The 16,263-nt window shown below is 39.3% G+C and overlaps 1 protein-coding gene across 4 annotated transcripts in view; it reads left to right on the top strand.

Moving 5' to 3' along the window:
- The window catches only part of SH3GL3 (SH3 domain containing GRB2 like 3, endophilin A3), a 57,722-nt gene extending 43,684 nt beyond the window's left edge, over positions 1-14,038 (top strand). For all 4 annotated transcript variants that reach the window (XM_052808443.1, XM_052808445.1, XM_052808446.1 and 1 more), the window contains 5 exons: positions 727-860; positions 2,229-2,387; positions 5,822-5,925; positions 7,144-7,271; positions 13,241-14,038. In XM_052808443.1, coding sequence (XP_052664403.1) covers positions 727-860; positions 2,229-2,387; positions 5,822-5,925; positions 7,144-7,271; positions 13,241-13,446 — 731 coding nt within the window. In that variant the 3' untranslated portion in view covers positions 13,447-14,038. The remainder of the gene's footprint in view (positions 1-726; positions 861-2,228; positions 2,388-5,821; positions 5,926-7,143; positions 7,272-13,240) is intronic.
- The last annotated feature ends 2,225 nt before the right edge of the window (positions 14,039-16,263 follow it).

The following is a 16,263-nucleotide window of genomic DNA, read 5'->3' as shown; positions in this document are numbered from 1 at the left end:
GTGGTTGTCTTGAAATAGTAACGGCTATGTAGGTGTAGGGACTTGGCACTTGAGTCTAAGTAGGTGCTGCATAGGAAAGATGCTGCTGATAGCCAAAGACTCATTTATTCTCCTCACAAAGAGTGAAGTGGCACAACTTATCTCTGAGCTGGATGTATTTGTATTCTGCAAAAGCAACAGGGGTGCTAAATAAAACTAGGAAGGGGGAAAGAACATTTCACTGTTCTGCCTGCTGATACTTACATGCTTAATAAAGTATACAGCTATGTTAAAAAGATGGTTTTGAAGAGGCAGCAACAATTTTGACCAAAGGGAGGTTTGGAAAAACACCACACTGTATGTGAGGAAGCTGTAAAACATGATTTTCTGATTAAAAAGTTACTCACTTTTTGTGTATTTAATAATACCACTAAAGTTGTACAAGTTAATCGGCTTGGTTTGCAGTTCTCAAAGTGGAGGAGGTTTGTAACCTATGCAAATACAGGTGGGAAAACGGTATTATTTTTTCCCTGATGCCCTTCAGGAAAAAAAAAATATACTTTGGAACAAAAATTTTCCAGTTCTAGTTTTCTGTAGGAGACAAGCAAGTGCATAGCTTGGATTATTTTTTCACTCTTCAAGGGCCTGCAGCAGATACAAAGATACCTATTTGAAATAGCTGTTTCATCAGACAAATTTTCTGGTTTTACATATATTAAGATATAAGTAGCCTATTCTTTACCATAGGCCTTGCACTACTGGATGCTGGTGAGAGCATGAAGCAAATGGCGGAGGTGAAGGACTCGCTTGATATTAACGTCAAACAAAATTTTATTGATCCTCTACAGTTACTGCAGGACAAAGATTTAAAAGAGATTGGGGTAAGTTTTCCAGGGTAAAGCTTCACTTATCAATAATCAGAGTCAATCACACTCTAGTTCCCTGAGATACTTTTCTTGAAAGCAATAAGGTAAATAAATTTTACTGAATTTAAGTTTGTCTCTCTAGCAAAACAGTGATGAAATCTGCTTAAAATCAATGCCTGGCTATTTCTTACTTGTTTAGCTTACTCAGTTTGCTATATTGCTTGTACATTCAGTACAAGAAGGATAGTGAAGAAAATTATATTCTTTATTTTTATGCTATTTTATTTTAACTGACATTTTTATTAATTCTTATGAACATGTGAGTGTGCTGTGTTTTTCTGCAACTGATTATCCTATCTTGCCATGTCTGTCAGCCTATGGAGGATGAATGTAACTGCTGAAAAAGGCTATTGAGGGCAATCACAGAATGATCTGAAAAGTGCCATAAAATGTTGAAGTGCCATATGCCACTATAGGAAAAATATAGGAAGCTGAGGAACACAGTTTTAACCTTTAGAGTTAAGTTTTTCAGTGCTTTTGTTTACAATGTGACAATTCAAAGAAAGCCAAGCAGTCTTTGTCTGAGTCTGTTGGTTCCAATAGACTTGGGTAATAAGCAAGTTAAAACCCTGATGAAATGCAGAAATGAACATTATTTTATTTATTTACACATAAATGGACGTGGAAAGCATAGCAAAAATAGTAATAATGTCTTGATGTCTGTAGCTGTCTCCTGTGATACATAACCGTTTTCAGTTGTAGTTCTTCTGAACTGATGAAAAGAAATTGTTTGACATTAGCTTTAATGAGTGTTTTGTACTGTCACTTTGAGTCCATTCTGTAAGTCTGTCAGTCCCATGATTTTTGGCAACAGAAAAGCTTGTGTCGTTATATCAAATAGAAGTGTCAGCACCTAACAAACGAAAGCAAGAATACAAGATTTGTTGGAGCACTGCTTATGGAATGAGAGGGGAAAATAACCCTTTAACTTTTCGCTGTCATATTGCAAATAATTCAAGAGGTAAAATTGAATTATATGTAGAATATGGAGACACACATTTAGATTGGATCCTGCTTCTCATTTAGACAATGTGACGTGTTGCACATTTAGTGAAGTCCATTAGTTGCATGCCTAAGTTTAGCAAATCGAGATATAGCCAATTCTCCAAGTGTTAACAAATGGCTGTTTATTTAAAATTTCATTCATGTATACAGTCCTAGACTTCCCTGATGCTGCCTTAGATCAAAGGGATGGACTGGATAATCTGAGCCTTGTGTTTCTTTGATTCTGCATATATTTGCATCCATAACTGAAATTTCCTGAAATCACGTGTTTGGGCATGTCCCGTTTGGACCTTCTCATAAATGTTCTGTCTTATTTAGCATCATTTGAAGAAACTAGAAGGACGCCGTTTGGATTATGATTATAAAAAGAAGCGTTTTGGAAAGATACCAGATGAAGAAGTTAAACAAGCAGTAGAAAAATTTGAAGAGTCAAAGGAACTGGCTGAAAGAAGCATGTTCAATTTCTTAGAAAATGATGTAAGTCTGTCCTGCATTTTTGTTTGCTGCAGTACATCCAGGAGGGCAATGTGTGTGGGATTGGATAAAGCCTGTCCCATCCTTCATAGGAGGTAAGGTCTGAAAGCAGAAAGTGTGCCTCTTTCCTCTTTTAATCTCTTGTTAGTGAGGAACATAATGCACAGCAGTAAATGGGAGAACTCAAGAATTCAGGAATTTGTTCTGGAGATACAGTGGCTCAGACAAAATTGTCACAGAGGTCTTAAGTAGTTTTATAATCTGTGAGCAATGAACTACCTGAGAGTAGAATGCAGTTTGATCATCAGGAGGGAGAAGGTTGGAAGATTAACGTAGTCATAGACCTGCTGCTGAAACTATGAGCAAGGGTATGTACCCTGCGCTTTCTGAATTATAGCTCACTTATAGTCAAAACTTTGCGGCTGATTTGAAGTCTCTGAATGATTTTACCTCTGAAAATCATTATTATTACTATTTGGCTCTGAAAATTACTCCATAGGGTTTGTTTGTGGCTTGGGCTTAAGTACCTGGACTTTGGCTCAGAGTCCAAATTCATCATGAAATTATGTCTAAATAAGGAGCAGCTGTGGTCATGCAGGATAATCCTCTCTTCTGTCCACACACAGAGGAATAGCAGGATGTGCTTTCTCCCATGTAATCATGGAATTGTAGGAAAAGAGAACTGGACCTATTTGGGCCTATTCCAAAGCTTTCTCTCCTGTAGATGCAGCATTGCAGAAAAACACACTTAGAAAGTAAGAAGTGTGCTGTCTTCTGTGAGCAAACTGCAATGAGGAGGAGCTGTTAAGTGTGAATATTGAACTGCAAGCAACTTCTCCCTCTATGCACACCCATGTAATGGCCAGTTATAAACTAGCCTGTAGCTCCTAAATTGTGAGTGGGACACATTTGTTAGAAGAGTGTATAAGTCAGTAAGCCTGTTGCTGTTTTACCAGTGCAAGTTGTATGAGGGCAGCAAAAAAAGTAACGTCCTCTATCAACAGTTTCAGCACACTGTTCCACTGTAGGCTCTACCAGTTGCCTGCTTGCAGTGTCTGTGTTTTATAATTCTGCCTTGCATAAGCAGCTGAGAAATGTTTCACATAGTGTTTATCATTAGTCGAAGCACCAAACTGAGGATAAAACAGTGCATGGATTAAAAGGGTTTAGCTGAGCCACTAGAGAACTGAAGAGTTATACGTTCTAGTATAACTAATTCTGCCTTTGGGAGGGGGTGAACTGGATGTCCCTTTGAGGTTTTTTCCATACCCACTTCCTGTTGTTTCTGTTTAAAGAAAACTCTGTACTCCTTCCCTTCCATTTTCTGTGCTGAGCCAGTCTGTTTGTCCTCCTCAAACTTCTCATTACAGCCTTGTTGTCTAATCCTAGACTGTCTCACTGGGTTTGCAGAGATCTTAACTGTAATCGCTTCCTTCTGATCCTTTCCAGTTCCCCAAATGTCTCCCTTTCTTGGTCTCCTTGCCCTGCAATCTCTGTTCTCTGAACTCTGATTTGCAGTCATCTTGGCAGGTGCCTTCCCAGACTTAGTCCTGATCCACATCTCTTTCTCAGGTTTTTGCACAGCTAGTTCCAGACCTCCCACGTAGACACTGTTGCATGCACTCCTTATCAGATCCATCTTCCTGCCTTTCCCACTCAGCCAGTCCCAGGCTCCTCTTGCTAAGTGGCTTTTAGTCTCACAAGTTTCTCTGGCTCTTTCCCAGTCTCTCTTCTACTAATCCACAATTCCGTATCCCTCCTGGCTTTTAGTCATGTTGTTTGGACAGTCCTTGTCTATCCATTTTCTCTGACCACCTTATCCAAACCCCAGGCACTTTGTGTGTTTTCCTCAGGTGGTTTACATTACTCTCTTCTGACTGTGATGGAATTCTATCAGCTGTTGATTTGGTTCTGTGCATTTCATTTCTGTATGCTATGTGGCAATGTTTGGCTCTCTTGGAGTCCCGGCGGAATTTCTAATAATCTTTTTAACTGAGTAAAAGCAGACAAAGTAGAGCACAAAATTGCCATGGGTCCATAAAACATGTGCAGAAAGCTTACTTGGATATCTTCTTGTGATCCGATGTCTGAAGACATCATGATGGAATGGAAACATATCAGACTTCTTGGGGTCTGTCTTAATGTTGTCTTAAAGGAAGAGGACAAATAAATATCTGTTACTGCTCCATCCCCAGTACAGCTTGAACTTTTCAGTTTGTGTTAGGGGCATGAGATTATTTGTTACCTCATGAATAAAAATATTCTGATTTTTCTTTCTCCTTCACATTCTCCCTTTCCTCAGCATTCATATTTTTGAATGATTGGCTGATACTTTTTAAATCCAAGTAGATAAATCATGTTTAATTTATTGGTTTATAAATGCTGCCATCTAGTGAGGTAAGTCCAGATCATTTCAGAACTGTAGTTTGTAAACATTGTTAATAAACACTAATGAGTCTGAGTCATAAGAGCTGTCACAGTGTTCTAGCAACATTGCTGATCAGAAAAGCCCCACTTTCACCTGCTAAGGGGTCATGTCCTTTTGAAAGTTTCCGGCTTGGGTGTTGACAGATAGCTGGCTTGGAAGTTGAAAGCAGAAGGGATTTGCACATTCTGAGAGGAAATAACTCAAGGACCCAGCCCTGAGTTAGCAAACTAGAAGTTACACCTCAGTTTTGTTCAGCTTCCAACTGGCAATTTCTTTGATAGAATCACAATGCTCTTTTTCAGTAGCCTCCACAAGGTATCATGGTCTTTTGAGATACCAGGTCTATTTTGAATGATCTGTTTGTTTATCCTTCAGCTGAATTGTCCTGGTTTCAGCTGGGATAGAGTTAACTGTCTTCCTAGTAGCTGGTACAGTGCTATGTTTTGAGTTCAGTATGAGAAGAATGTTGATAACACTGATGTTTTCAGTTGTTGCTCAGTAGTGTTTAGACTAAAGTCAAGGATTTTTCAGCTTCCCATGCCCAGCCAGCGAGAAGGCTGGAGGGGCACGAGAAGTTGGCACAGGACACAGCCAGGGCAGCTGACCCAAACTGGCCAACGGGGTATTCCATACCATGTGACGTCCCATCCAGTATAGGAACTGGGGAGTGGGGGCGGGGAATCCCCGCTCAGGGGACTGGCTGGGTGTCGGTCGGTGGGTGGTGAGCAATTGCACTGCGCATCACTTGTACATTCCAATCCTTTCATTATTACTGTTGTCATTTTATTAGTGTTATCATTATCATTATTAGTTTCTTCTTTTCTGTTATATTAAACCGTTCTTATCTCAACCCGCAGGTTTTGCTGCTTTTCCCAATTTTTCTCCCCCATCCCACTGGGTAGGGGGGAGTGAGTGAGTGGCTGCGTGGTGCTTAGTTGCTGGCTGGGGTTAAACCATGACATGAATGTACTGCAGGCTCCTTACAACTATTTACCTCTCTATATTTCAGGTAGAACAAGTTAGCCAGTTGGCTGTGTTTGTAGAAGCAGCACTAGATTACCATAAACAATCCACAGAAATTTTGGAGGATCTGCAGAGCAAGCTGCAAAACCGGTAAGACTGAACCCATCAGAAGATTTTCAACCCCTTTTTGCAGCTGAGGTTCATGAATGTGAAAAGTCACTGAAGCAACAGATCTTGTGCATCTGTGAGATGGTACTACATGTGCTGTGCTCTGTGCCTTGCTGGACTTCATTGCTTTAAACCATTGCCACCTGGCAACTTCTTGCAGTGTTGTGAGCCTTTAATGTAATGCAGGGTCTGCCCAGAAAGCTTTGAGTGTGTGCAGAATCTCTCACTCACATCTGTGGAGGTTAATCAGGACAGCCTCTGTTTGTTTGTAGGTTTCTTTAAACTTACGTACTTGTGAGTTGTGTTTTGGAGGCTTTGCTGAGAAGTTGGCCTATTTTCGTTGAGAGTGAGGGGTATAACAAAATTCTGCAGCAGAGTAAGGAAATAGCCAGCTGGCTAGGAACACAGTTGTGGTGTAATGCACTTATGAAAGGCCCAGATACTTTGTGTCATCCTAATAGAAGAAAAAAATGCTGCTGTCATTAATTTGTTATAATTTGCTCAGAGAACCAGCAGAGAACAGGAGACCTAAATGACTTGAGTGTCACCATAGTGTAGGCTAACATTACAGTCACAAAGTTGAGATAACTGGGGCTTTCCTGAGATCAGGGTGGACGTGGTGGCTGTGAGTATTAGCATAGGGGTAGTTGTTGTCTGTAGACACCCTGCACCATCCCAGCTGGAGGGGCCAGTGAGACAAGGAGGTCTCAGCCGGGCCACATGCACATACAGGAAGAGGTATTGAGACAGTTGTGCTGACCAAATGGTTGTTTCCCATTTTCTCTAATAAAAAGGCAATGTGTGAGATGCAGTTTCTGGGCCTCTGTCCTGGCTGGGTTTCTGCATATGTCATTTGCAGTTGAGCTTTCCAGAGAGCTCATTCCTGGGACTTCTGCTGAACTCAGTGGCAGCTGTGGATGCTCAGCAATTCTCAAACTCAGGCTGTTAAGCTTTATGCCTCTGTCAGCAGGACCAAAGCATTAAATAAAATAGGGATTTGCTGAAATTGAAATACCGCATGAGAAGTGAGCAGCTTTTAGTGAATAAACCTGCCCCCCACCCCCTAAAAAAAGAAGCCTCAAACCAAAACCAGTAGAAGGGTTTTTTCCCCACCTTTCAAACACCTAAGCACTGAACCTGAGTGTAAGCTCTGTAAGTATTTCTTCCTTCGATCTCTTGCGACTCTTCTCTGTGTTCCAGAATAAATGTAGCATCTAGTCGGCCTAAACGTGAATTTAAGCCAAAGCCTGTAATAACTACAACTCTGGAAATTGGTGATAATCAGCAGCACAATGGGATTGCCTATAGTTCTTCCATAAAATCATCAGGTAAGTCTATGGCCACAGAATTAACAAGTCTATAGATGTTTTGCCAGGTTGTTGCTTGAGGTATTCCTTGTACCATGAGAACAATGGATCCATGAGGCATCAGTATCCATGCATTGGACTCCAGTTTGTTTCCCAGATTTGGAAATGGAACTGTGAAGCAGGGTTCCTCTCAGCAGTCTCTTGCCCATCTGAAATTTAGGTGTGGCATTCTGCTTGGTCTTTTAGGTTCCCTGTATTGCCACTGAGGGTGGGAGGGGAGAAAGGGAGAGGCACTTGCAGAAAACAGTTCATTTCTTGCACAGACAGATGCCTAAGGTGGGTGTGTTCAATTACTGTCTGGAATATCTCCAGATGCCAGTTTCTTTCCACAGTCTGAGACCATAAATGGTCAGGCCAGGATTTTAAGTATTAGACATGTAAAATTCAGAGAGATGACTCCTACCCTTATTGATTTTATTAACATATTTTACTTAACTGCCCCCTAAAGTATGCACGAAAGTGTGTGCATTTATGAACTTATGTACTTAAGTACCTATTGATGTGGGAGTAGGATCCCTTCCTTTGATTAGGCCCTGATTCCACAAAAAACATCAATTGTTGAAAGCCCTTGAAAGTTGTGTGAATGGTAATAATTAGTAAGGTTACATGACTGATTGAAATAGCTTTTCCTCATCTCATGAATAAAATTATTTTGCCCTATCATCTCCTTAATGGCTACAGTGTATCATGAGAGAAGATCAATTAACAAAAAAAAACAGCCACAAAAGACAACAATATCCAAAGAAAAGAGAATGAAGAACCTAAATTTTTCCATAAACATTATTTGTAAGGAAAATAGAGGGAAAGCAGTGAGCCAAAGGTTCCCTTCTCTACTTGGCATGGTACCTAGGATCTTTTTCTAAAGCTTTTTTCTTTTTACTTTTTTTTCTTCACTCCAATTTCTTCCTCCCTCCAGTCTTGTTGCTTTTTAAAGGTTGTTGGGAGAGAAACGAGAGAACTAAAGGCAAAAGAATAAAGCTTCGAGCTGTAACTTCATGCTCCTTCTGATGTCTCTCTAATTTCCTTGCCCTCTGCTACAAGATGAAGCTATTATACAATCCATACTGAAAGGGATTTGCAGCAGTTTGGCAGCATAAATCCACCTGGCAAAACCTTACTCCTTCATTTGTTTCTTTGGTGCTTCAAGCTGTTTGAGGGTGTGTTAGTGAAGCTCCCCATGCTGCCCAAATGTTAAGAGCAGTTTTTGTGTTGCTGTCAAATGTGGGATTGAGGGAGATAACCCCCTCTTTGCACACTCCTCTCAATTCAGACCACTGGTTCCCAAGACATGTGATTACAAGGACACACTTCATTCAAAGCACTGGGGATGTTTGCAGCAATCAATAACTTCCTAGTTATTTTCACAGCACATCTGGATGAAAGTAGCAAAACCATAGCAACCTTTATTAAAAATTCAGCATAAAATTTCTAGGCCCCTATCACTTACCACGTTATGTAGGCTTTATTTTTTCTGCTTTGCATGTGCAGTGGAGAAAGGAGATTCAGATTCAGCATTTGTATATAAACCAGTGTGTCAAACCAGAGTTTCAAACCATATTATAGTGGTTTATCATTGCCATGAAGCAGTTGATCCAAGATGTCCTTTAAGGGTAATCAGTCCTGCCTTGGGGAGAAAGACAGACTAGATGACTTCTCAAGGTTGCTTCCAGCCCACTTAGTTAAAGAAAAATCCCGGTTTTAATGAGCTGAAGTTCAGTGAATAAACTGAAAAAGAAATGACCACTGATCACTAAGATAAGGAAGGAGTGAGCCACTGCCATTTATTGATTCCATTCATGGACTATTGCATCAACTGTTTGCATATCACTAAATGATGGGGTTTCACTTGATTTGCACGCTCAGTGCTGTCAAAATGGAAAAGAAATAAAACAATAATGAAAGAGATGAAAAGGAGAAATGGGTTATATGTAATAATTGTTGCTATGCTTAGTGTTGCTAATAGATCAGAAAGACCATGTATCATGGTTTTTATATCCTGAAGAAGCTGTGGATGCTGTGCTTACCACCCCAGCAGGTACAATCATCAGTGAAATCATTGTTCATTCTCCTTTCTTTTCCTGTTCATACTCAAAAGTTATCCGTATTGATTTCTGTGGAGCTGTGGTGGGGTCAATATGCCCTGCTTGTGAATGGGGAAACCTTTCTGTTCCTGTTTAAAATCAGAATCATGAAACAGATTCAATTTATGGTCTGTGATTTAGAAATGTGAACCAGGCTGCTCTAAGCAAAACTGCGAAATGTTTTAAGGTCTCCATGTGATAAGGGGGATAGCATCATGATCGCCCTCTTTCTTTTCGTTTAGAAAACTGACCTCTTCATCCTACACAAACAAGCACTTTTATGCTTAATTTCCCCTGTTTAGACCCTATCAAAATGCAGACCTTTAATTTCTCTGATACTGTCACTCAAGGTAAGTAGCATCTTAGTGTTCAGCGAACCCATGGAAATCAACAGGACAGTTCAAAGCTGTGATACCTTCAGCACAACTACCACAGTCCAGTTCTGAGTGTTGAAATGGCTTTTCCTGTGTTTCACCATAGCTTTTGAAGTTAAGTATCAGCTTCTTGGAGCAGAAATAGTATTTTCCTTTGTACGGTCCCTAACATGTGGGCATTATTTATTACTAATTACTTGCACCCATTTGCAGGGCTAGATTCACAGAAACCTAATTCTGATGTTGTGAATTATTTAGCTGCTTTGATTAAGCACAGATGACAATATTTTTGTTCTAATTCATTGTTATCCTCGTTAATCAGCTATGGCTATGAGCATCATCTGGCTCACTTTAGAACTCTCTTTAAATGTTGTATTGCATCATGCCTTTCATTCTTTCTGTTTGTCAGGTTTGACTGATATGAAATAAATGGATCTGGTTGGCATGTGCTGGAATTTAACATAAGCATCTAAGTTTACTCACTTCAGCTGTGAGAGAGACTTGGATTAATTATCTTAGCAAGCTTCCAGTTTGTGATTATTAAAGTATAATTTTGCTACCATATGTATATAACATGGTATAGAAGACAGAGTAGATGCAGGTACAAGCAGTAACTCCCTTTGGGGAAAAGAAACAAACAAACAAACAAAACCAACATTGAATGGCATTCTGGTTTTATCCCGTAACACTCCAGAAATCACAGATAGCTTCTTGCTTAACCTGGTTTTGTGCTGTCCAGGTTTGAGTGGTCTGGAGATTAATGACAAGTCATCTTTGAATGTGACAGTGAAGTGTGGCAGTTTAGCTCCACAGCTGGAGAAATTAAGGAGGTGTGCATAGTGTTGCAAATTAAGATAAACCCTATTTGCAGAAAAAGAAAAAAACCGTTCAATTTCTTTAGCTTAAATATCTGCAACAGGAAATGATGTGTAAGTATTTAATAGACAGGAAAAGGCTGGAATCATGTCACCATTTCTGTGATGTTAAACAGTGTGTGTTGCAGACTGTCAGGCAGTGCTGCCCCCATTACCTCTGTCAGGGAAGCTTTGTCTCATTGGATTATACAGTAGCAGCAGCTGCCTGACTCTAATGAAGACTTTGACTGATCCTACAGCCTGGAGTGAAACCGGTTGTACTGACTGTGACCATTATTTAAAAATCTTTCCAGGCTGCCAGACATTTCTTTTCAGTTCTTTGGAGCTTAAAATGAACCAAATGTGATCCATCTCATATCAGGTACCTTACTGTCAGAAATTAACTGGCTTGCAATAATAAATTAGCCCCATCGGAGCAGCTGGTGAAAGCAAGGCACTTTGTCAATTATTCAGAGTGCTGCCTTCTGCTGTTGACAGTTCCAGTGAGCTGGTACCAGTTCTACCTTGGCAAAGACTGAAAATAACTCAGCTATTTTTGAACACAGTCAGTCCATTTTTGCTGGGAAACGGTGGCTCATCATCTTTTTTTCTGCTTGGACTGTTTCAGAAAAAATATGTCTAGAACCAAGCTTTCACCTGAATTGTTGTATTAGACTACCCGTAATTTACTTTGTTCTTGTAAAACTTTGTCGCTACCCCATGCCTTCAACAGGCAGAGGACTAGTCTGGCATTGTTACAGCAATGTTCTGGGGAGGTTTGCTGAGGAGAATCTCTGTGTTGACAGCTCTCTCTCATTGTTACAAATAAAAGCTCTCTTCTGTTCTTATAAAGGATAAAACATACCCAGAAAATAGAAGAGTAATTCCTACTTCCCAGGTTTAACACCAAATATTACCCCCAATTGTATTATAGTCAATTAAAAAGATGCTTTCACCTGGTGTCATTTACTGATCACCAGAGTAGTTGTCAGCTGGTTTACTTAAAGAGACTTCTCCTAATTCCTTTTACTAGAAAATGCCTGAACAGTTTTCAATAATTTCCTACACATTACTATGATTAGCAGATTAAAATGCATTTTTGCACGCATTTTTAACATCTTAGCTATTGTATCTGTATTGCATTACCACTTGTGTGCAGATTTACCCAAACAAAAATTATTCAAGATGATTGCATAATTAGCATGTGTGATAGCTGGGAGAGAGAGTCAAGACTAGAATATTTGAGAATTGTTACAATGTTCCAAATAAGATAACCTGAATAACTTAGTATTTAAGAGATTTAACTGCTTTAATGGAAGTACTAGAGTGTTCTAGAGTTGTCATGCTACAGTGTGTTTTACTACTGTTTACATGGCAGCAGCATGAAATCTTTTCTCCTATTCTTCCTTTATAAATATACATCAAATTACCAGACTTTTACTTGGATATGCTGTACATGTTTTTAAAAATCTGTTATGGCTGAACTTCAGTTGAACCTCTGGCTAGTCCTTGGCCACAGAGCTAAGCTTTACAATTTGAACATTAGATTACATTTTATTAGAACCAGTTATTATTCATAAATATGAATGAATATATTACATATGTATTCATACCACAAATCCAAGCCAAATAACACCCCTTCCTGAGAATATCTTTTAAAAAGGTGACTGCATTTACAAGGTTAACTTCTTTTGCTAAGGGTGATTCTGTTTTGTACTTCAATTTATATTTACTTGCTTTCCTGTAAATGTATGTACTTACTATTATGTTTGTGTATGGTACCATTAATATTTTAAAAGAGTAATTTGGAATGAAGATCTTTATAGCAGGGCGAAGAGCATAAGTCACAAGAACAGCCAGATACTGCATCAGAAAACTGTTTTCATCTGTAAAATAATTTGACAGGCACCGTTGTTCCTAGCATAACCTCTGCTTTAGTTCAGATGAAGGATGTGTATAACAAAGGATTTGAACACATGAATTTGGGGAGCAGTAACCCAGAAATGACTGTCACTGCTCAAGTGAGGTGAGGGTGGAAGCCTTACACAGGAGCGGCTGGAAGCCTTGCTCCTGCAAACGCACATGTAGCATAAACATCCAGGAGGCTGCCTCCAGGCTGTAAGTGTGTGTGTAGGACTGGCTGTGAGCCCCTGCCCTCTGGTAGGTATTCGTGCAGTAGCAGTGTGCTGCAGTGCCATTTGTTTTAATGATTACTTGTCACTTCTCCTGTCTACTCTTCTACTCCCTCAACTCCTACCCTTCCGATTCCTCTAGCCACCACTCCAAAGAGACCACACTGATTTTGACAACTGTGATTACTGACACTATCAGTTTGAGGTAAACATCCTTTCAAAAGGGAAGGCAACTAGGAATGAAAATAGAGTAAGTAGCATCTGAACTTAAGGGAGAAACAGAATTATGCTTTAAACTAATTATCACTGGTATTATTTTTTTATATGTAGAAGGACCAGATGTTAGTGGGTGAAAGCAATGGAAAAACTGTTGGGAAGAATTCATGGCAGCAGGGCTATGTTTTTTGACCCATTGTTTTATGCTTGGTGGCTGATAGGATGCTGTGAAGCTCTATTAATATGGTGTGTTTTTTCTGTCACTGGGGGCAGGTTCTTCAATGCACATGGATCAGCCTTGCTGCCAAGCTCTCTATGACTTTGAGCCAGAAAATGAAGGCGAGCTTGGGTTTAAGGAAGGGGACATCATAACTTTGACCAATCAGATTGATGAGAATTGGTATGAGGGGATGTTAAATGGAGAGTCTGGCTTCTTCCCCATTAATTATGTTGAAGTGATGGTTCCCTTGCCTCAGTGATTGTGTCATTCAAGCTGTGAACATGATTTCATGACTGAAATGGATGCACAAATGTTCTGTCAGTGTGGCATTCTGTGAAAGCCTTGCTATTTGACTGACTTACTGACTTTTGTATGCGTCTTTTTAAAATGTATTTATTTTATATTCAAAAAAATTTCACCTTCTTTGACTCATCAACCTGCAAAAAAACCCATACTCAGTTTTTTTGCTTTGTGCCTTGAAGATCGCTGTATGAAGTGTTTACTGGTAGCTCACTGTTGCTCCAAAAATGCATTTCCTTGCTATTATTGTATATGGATTTTTTTTTAATCTTTGGCTGCAATGATTTTACTATTGAAAACCATTTTTAAAAATACTGTAAGTGAAGCTAACTGTAACCAGTTCCTAAGTTACTGATGTCACTGAGCTCTCTTCATCCACCACACTGTAATTTATTGTGAGCAAGTTAATCCATGTTTCACATTGTATGTTGACAAAAGGCAAAGTGGTTGTTGTCAATATTATGATGTTGTTGTACTAAGTACAAGTTCTCAGCATTGAAATTCCTATAATTTACTGACCAAACTGAATAAATATTTCTGTGGGATAAGAACAGTGGTTGCTGCTTCTATTCCTATAGTTTTGGCATTTGTTTTTGAGCTGGAGGTCACTTGCTAAATTAAAAATGCATGAATAAAGCCAAAGTAGAAAGTTTATGACACCTCAGCCACTGGAATTTTAATAATGCTCTCTCCCTACTGATTGTGTAGCCTTTATAATGTCTGTTAAAATTTTCTTCTAGCAGGAGGATAAGAGAAAAATTCCTTTGAACTAAGTACAAACTGATCCTAACTCCACAGGGTTTGTATAGAACTCCATTGAGATAAATAGGTGAGTATCACTGCTGACTACTGCAAACAAATGAAAAGTCAATACACTTCTACTTTTTATATTTATATGAAAGGGGTGGATAAAGAGGAAAAAGAGAAGACTAAGTGGAAAGAGAACTTAACTAAAACTAAACTTTACTAAACTTAACTAAAAATATGCAAAAAAAAGCCTCAAAATGAAGGACAGACAGACTCAGGCATCTTAAGCACTATCAAAATGAACATAGAATTGATTTGCTTTTCTGTTAGCCTTCTGCTTTGCTTAGTAAATGCAGATGTAGTAACGAACAAAAAATTCAGCAGCCTCAGGGGAACATGTAATCTTTTGCCAGTTGCTCTCTCTACAAGACAGAGTGATGAGAGGGGAGCTGAACTCTTTATGGGCAAACTGGCTTGAATCCAGGTTCAGATGTTCAAGCTCTACTTGGTTCTGTAGTCCAGTTGAAACAGCATTCCCTAGAGCAGTGCTGTGGTTTAACCCCAGTAAGCAGCTAAGCACCACACAGCTGCTCACTCACTCCACCCCAGTGGGATGGGGGAGAGAAATGGAAGGGTAAAAGAAAACTCATGGGCTGAGATAAAGACAGTTTAATAGGTAAAGCAAAAGCTGTGTGCGCAAGCAAAGCAAAATAAGGATTTCATTCACTTCCCATCAGCAGGCAAAACCAGCACAAGAGGAAAGAATTTCATGTGTATCACAGGTATACTAACTTTTCCATCTAAGAAGGATAAATAGCCTCTAACTGGCTCGCAAAACCATGGCTTTCTGGTTTCTCTCATCTCTGGCCTCAGCTTGCACAATGGTTGTAAGTAGAGGGTTATTCTTTGCAGCTTTGGCTACTGCCTTCTACTTAGGGCACATAATCTCAGAATTTGGACTTGCTTATCTAAAGAAGAAAATTCATCAGCCCTTTTCAAAATTCATGGGCAAGTAGCTAGTAGTTATTAGAGCAGCAGCAGGGAAAGCAACTTGTCCTGATCTAGTTTTTCAATGAAAGTAGCTATGATGTTCTGAATATAAAAAGGTATTGGACAACTTTCAAAGGTTTAAGTATTTGGGATTCACAGCTGCTTTTGCTTTTCCCCCAACTTTATCAGAGAGGTCTCACCAGTCATACCTTTCCATAGCAGGCAAGAAAAGAGGCACTGAAATCTTTCAGCTCACCAGAATTCCCTAGAGGAAAGAACTGCATATGCACATGTGTGCATACACACACAGATATATACATAAAGGTTTGAATTCTCAATATACTTTGCAGTAGGCAGTTGCCATTTAGTATAGAGCTCCTAGTCAGGTGCAGTAGATGTCTCATCTAACAGAAGTAGCTATTGCAAAAGTTGTAAGTTGAAAGCCAGTCAAGAGAGCTATACTGTTACTGATTAGGGCAGAGTATAGAGAGAGGTCATAGGAAACCAACCATCTTTAAGGTTTGCTACCAGAAAGACAATTTGCACAATAGGATCTGTTGCACATCAGGGTCAATTAATATGTGCCTTTTTAAGATTGTATGCTAAGAACAAGTTTAATACACTGTCATGTAGGTTCTGTAGTTGAATAAATAAAAGTAGATCTTGTTTCCTGGAGCACTGATGGTGTTACCAAACAACATCCTGTACCAGTGCTATTTCCTATCAAGACTTGTACACTAATTCAAATCTTTCATAGTTGTTGCTTAATACCATCCTTCCCTTGTGCTACAAAAAGGTTTTATCTGAAATAGTGATAATTCCTCTTAAAGTGCTATGAACTTAGCTTTATATTTATCACTCAGTTCTTCAAATACACAGGGCAGCATACTATTTCCAAAGGTTTCTTCAGTCTGCAGGGAATCTTCCCTAAACTCACTCATTTTATTACTTCAAAGTCTTTTGAGCTACTCTAAGATCAATGAACAAAGAACTTCTTTATTATTTAATCTGCAAATATTAAAGTACAAGACTGCTTTTA

This window comes from Harpia harpyja, chromosome 14, assembly GCF_026419915.1.
Source record: "Harpia harpyja isolate bHarHar1 chromosome 14, bHarHar1 primary haplotype, whole genome shotgun sequence".
In the NCBI taxonomy this organism is placed as follows: domain Eukaryota; kingdom Metazoa; phylum Chordata; class Aves; order Accipitriformes; family Accipitridae; genus Harpia; species Harpia harpyja.
This window is presented reverse-complemented; position numbering and strand designations above follow the sequence as displayed.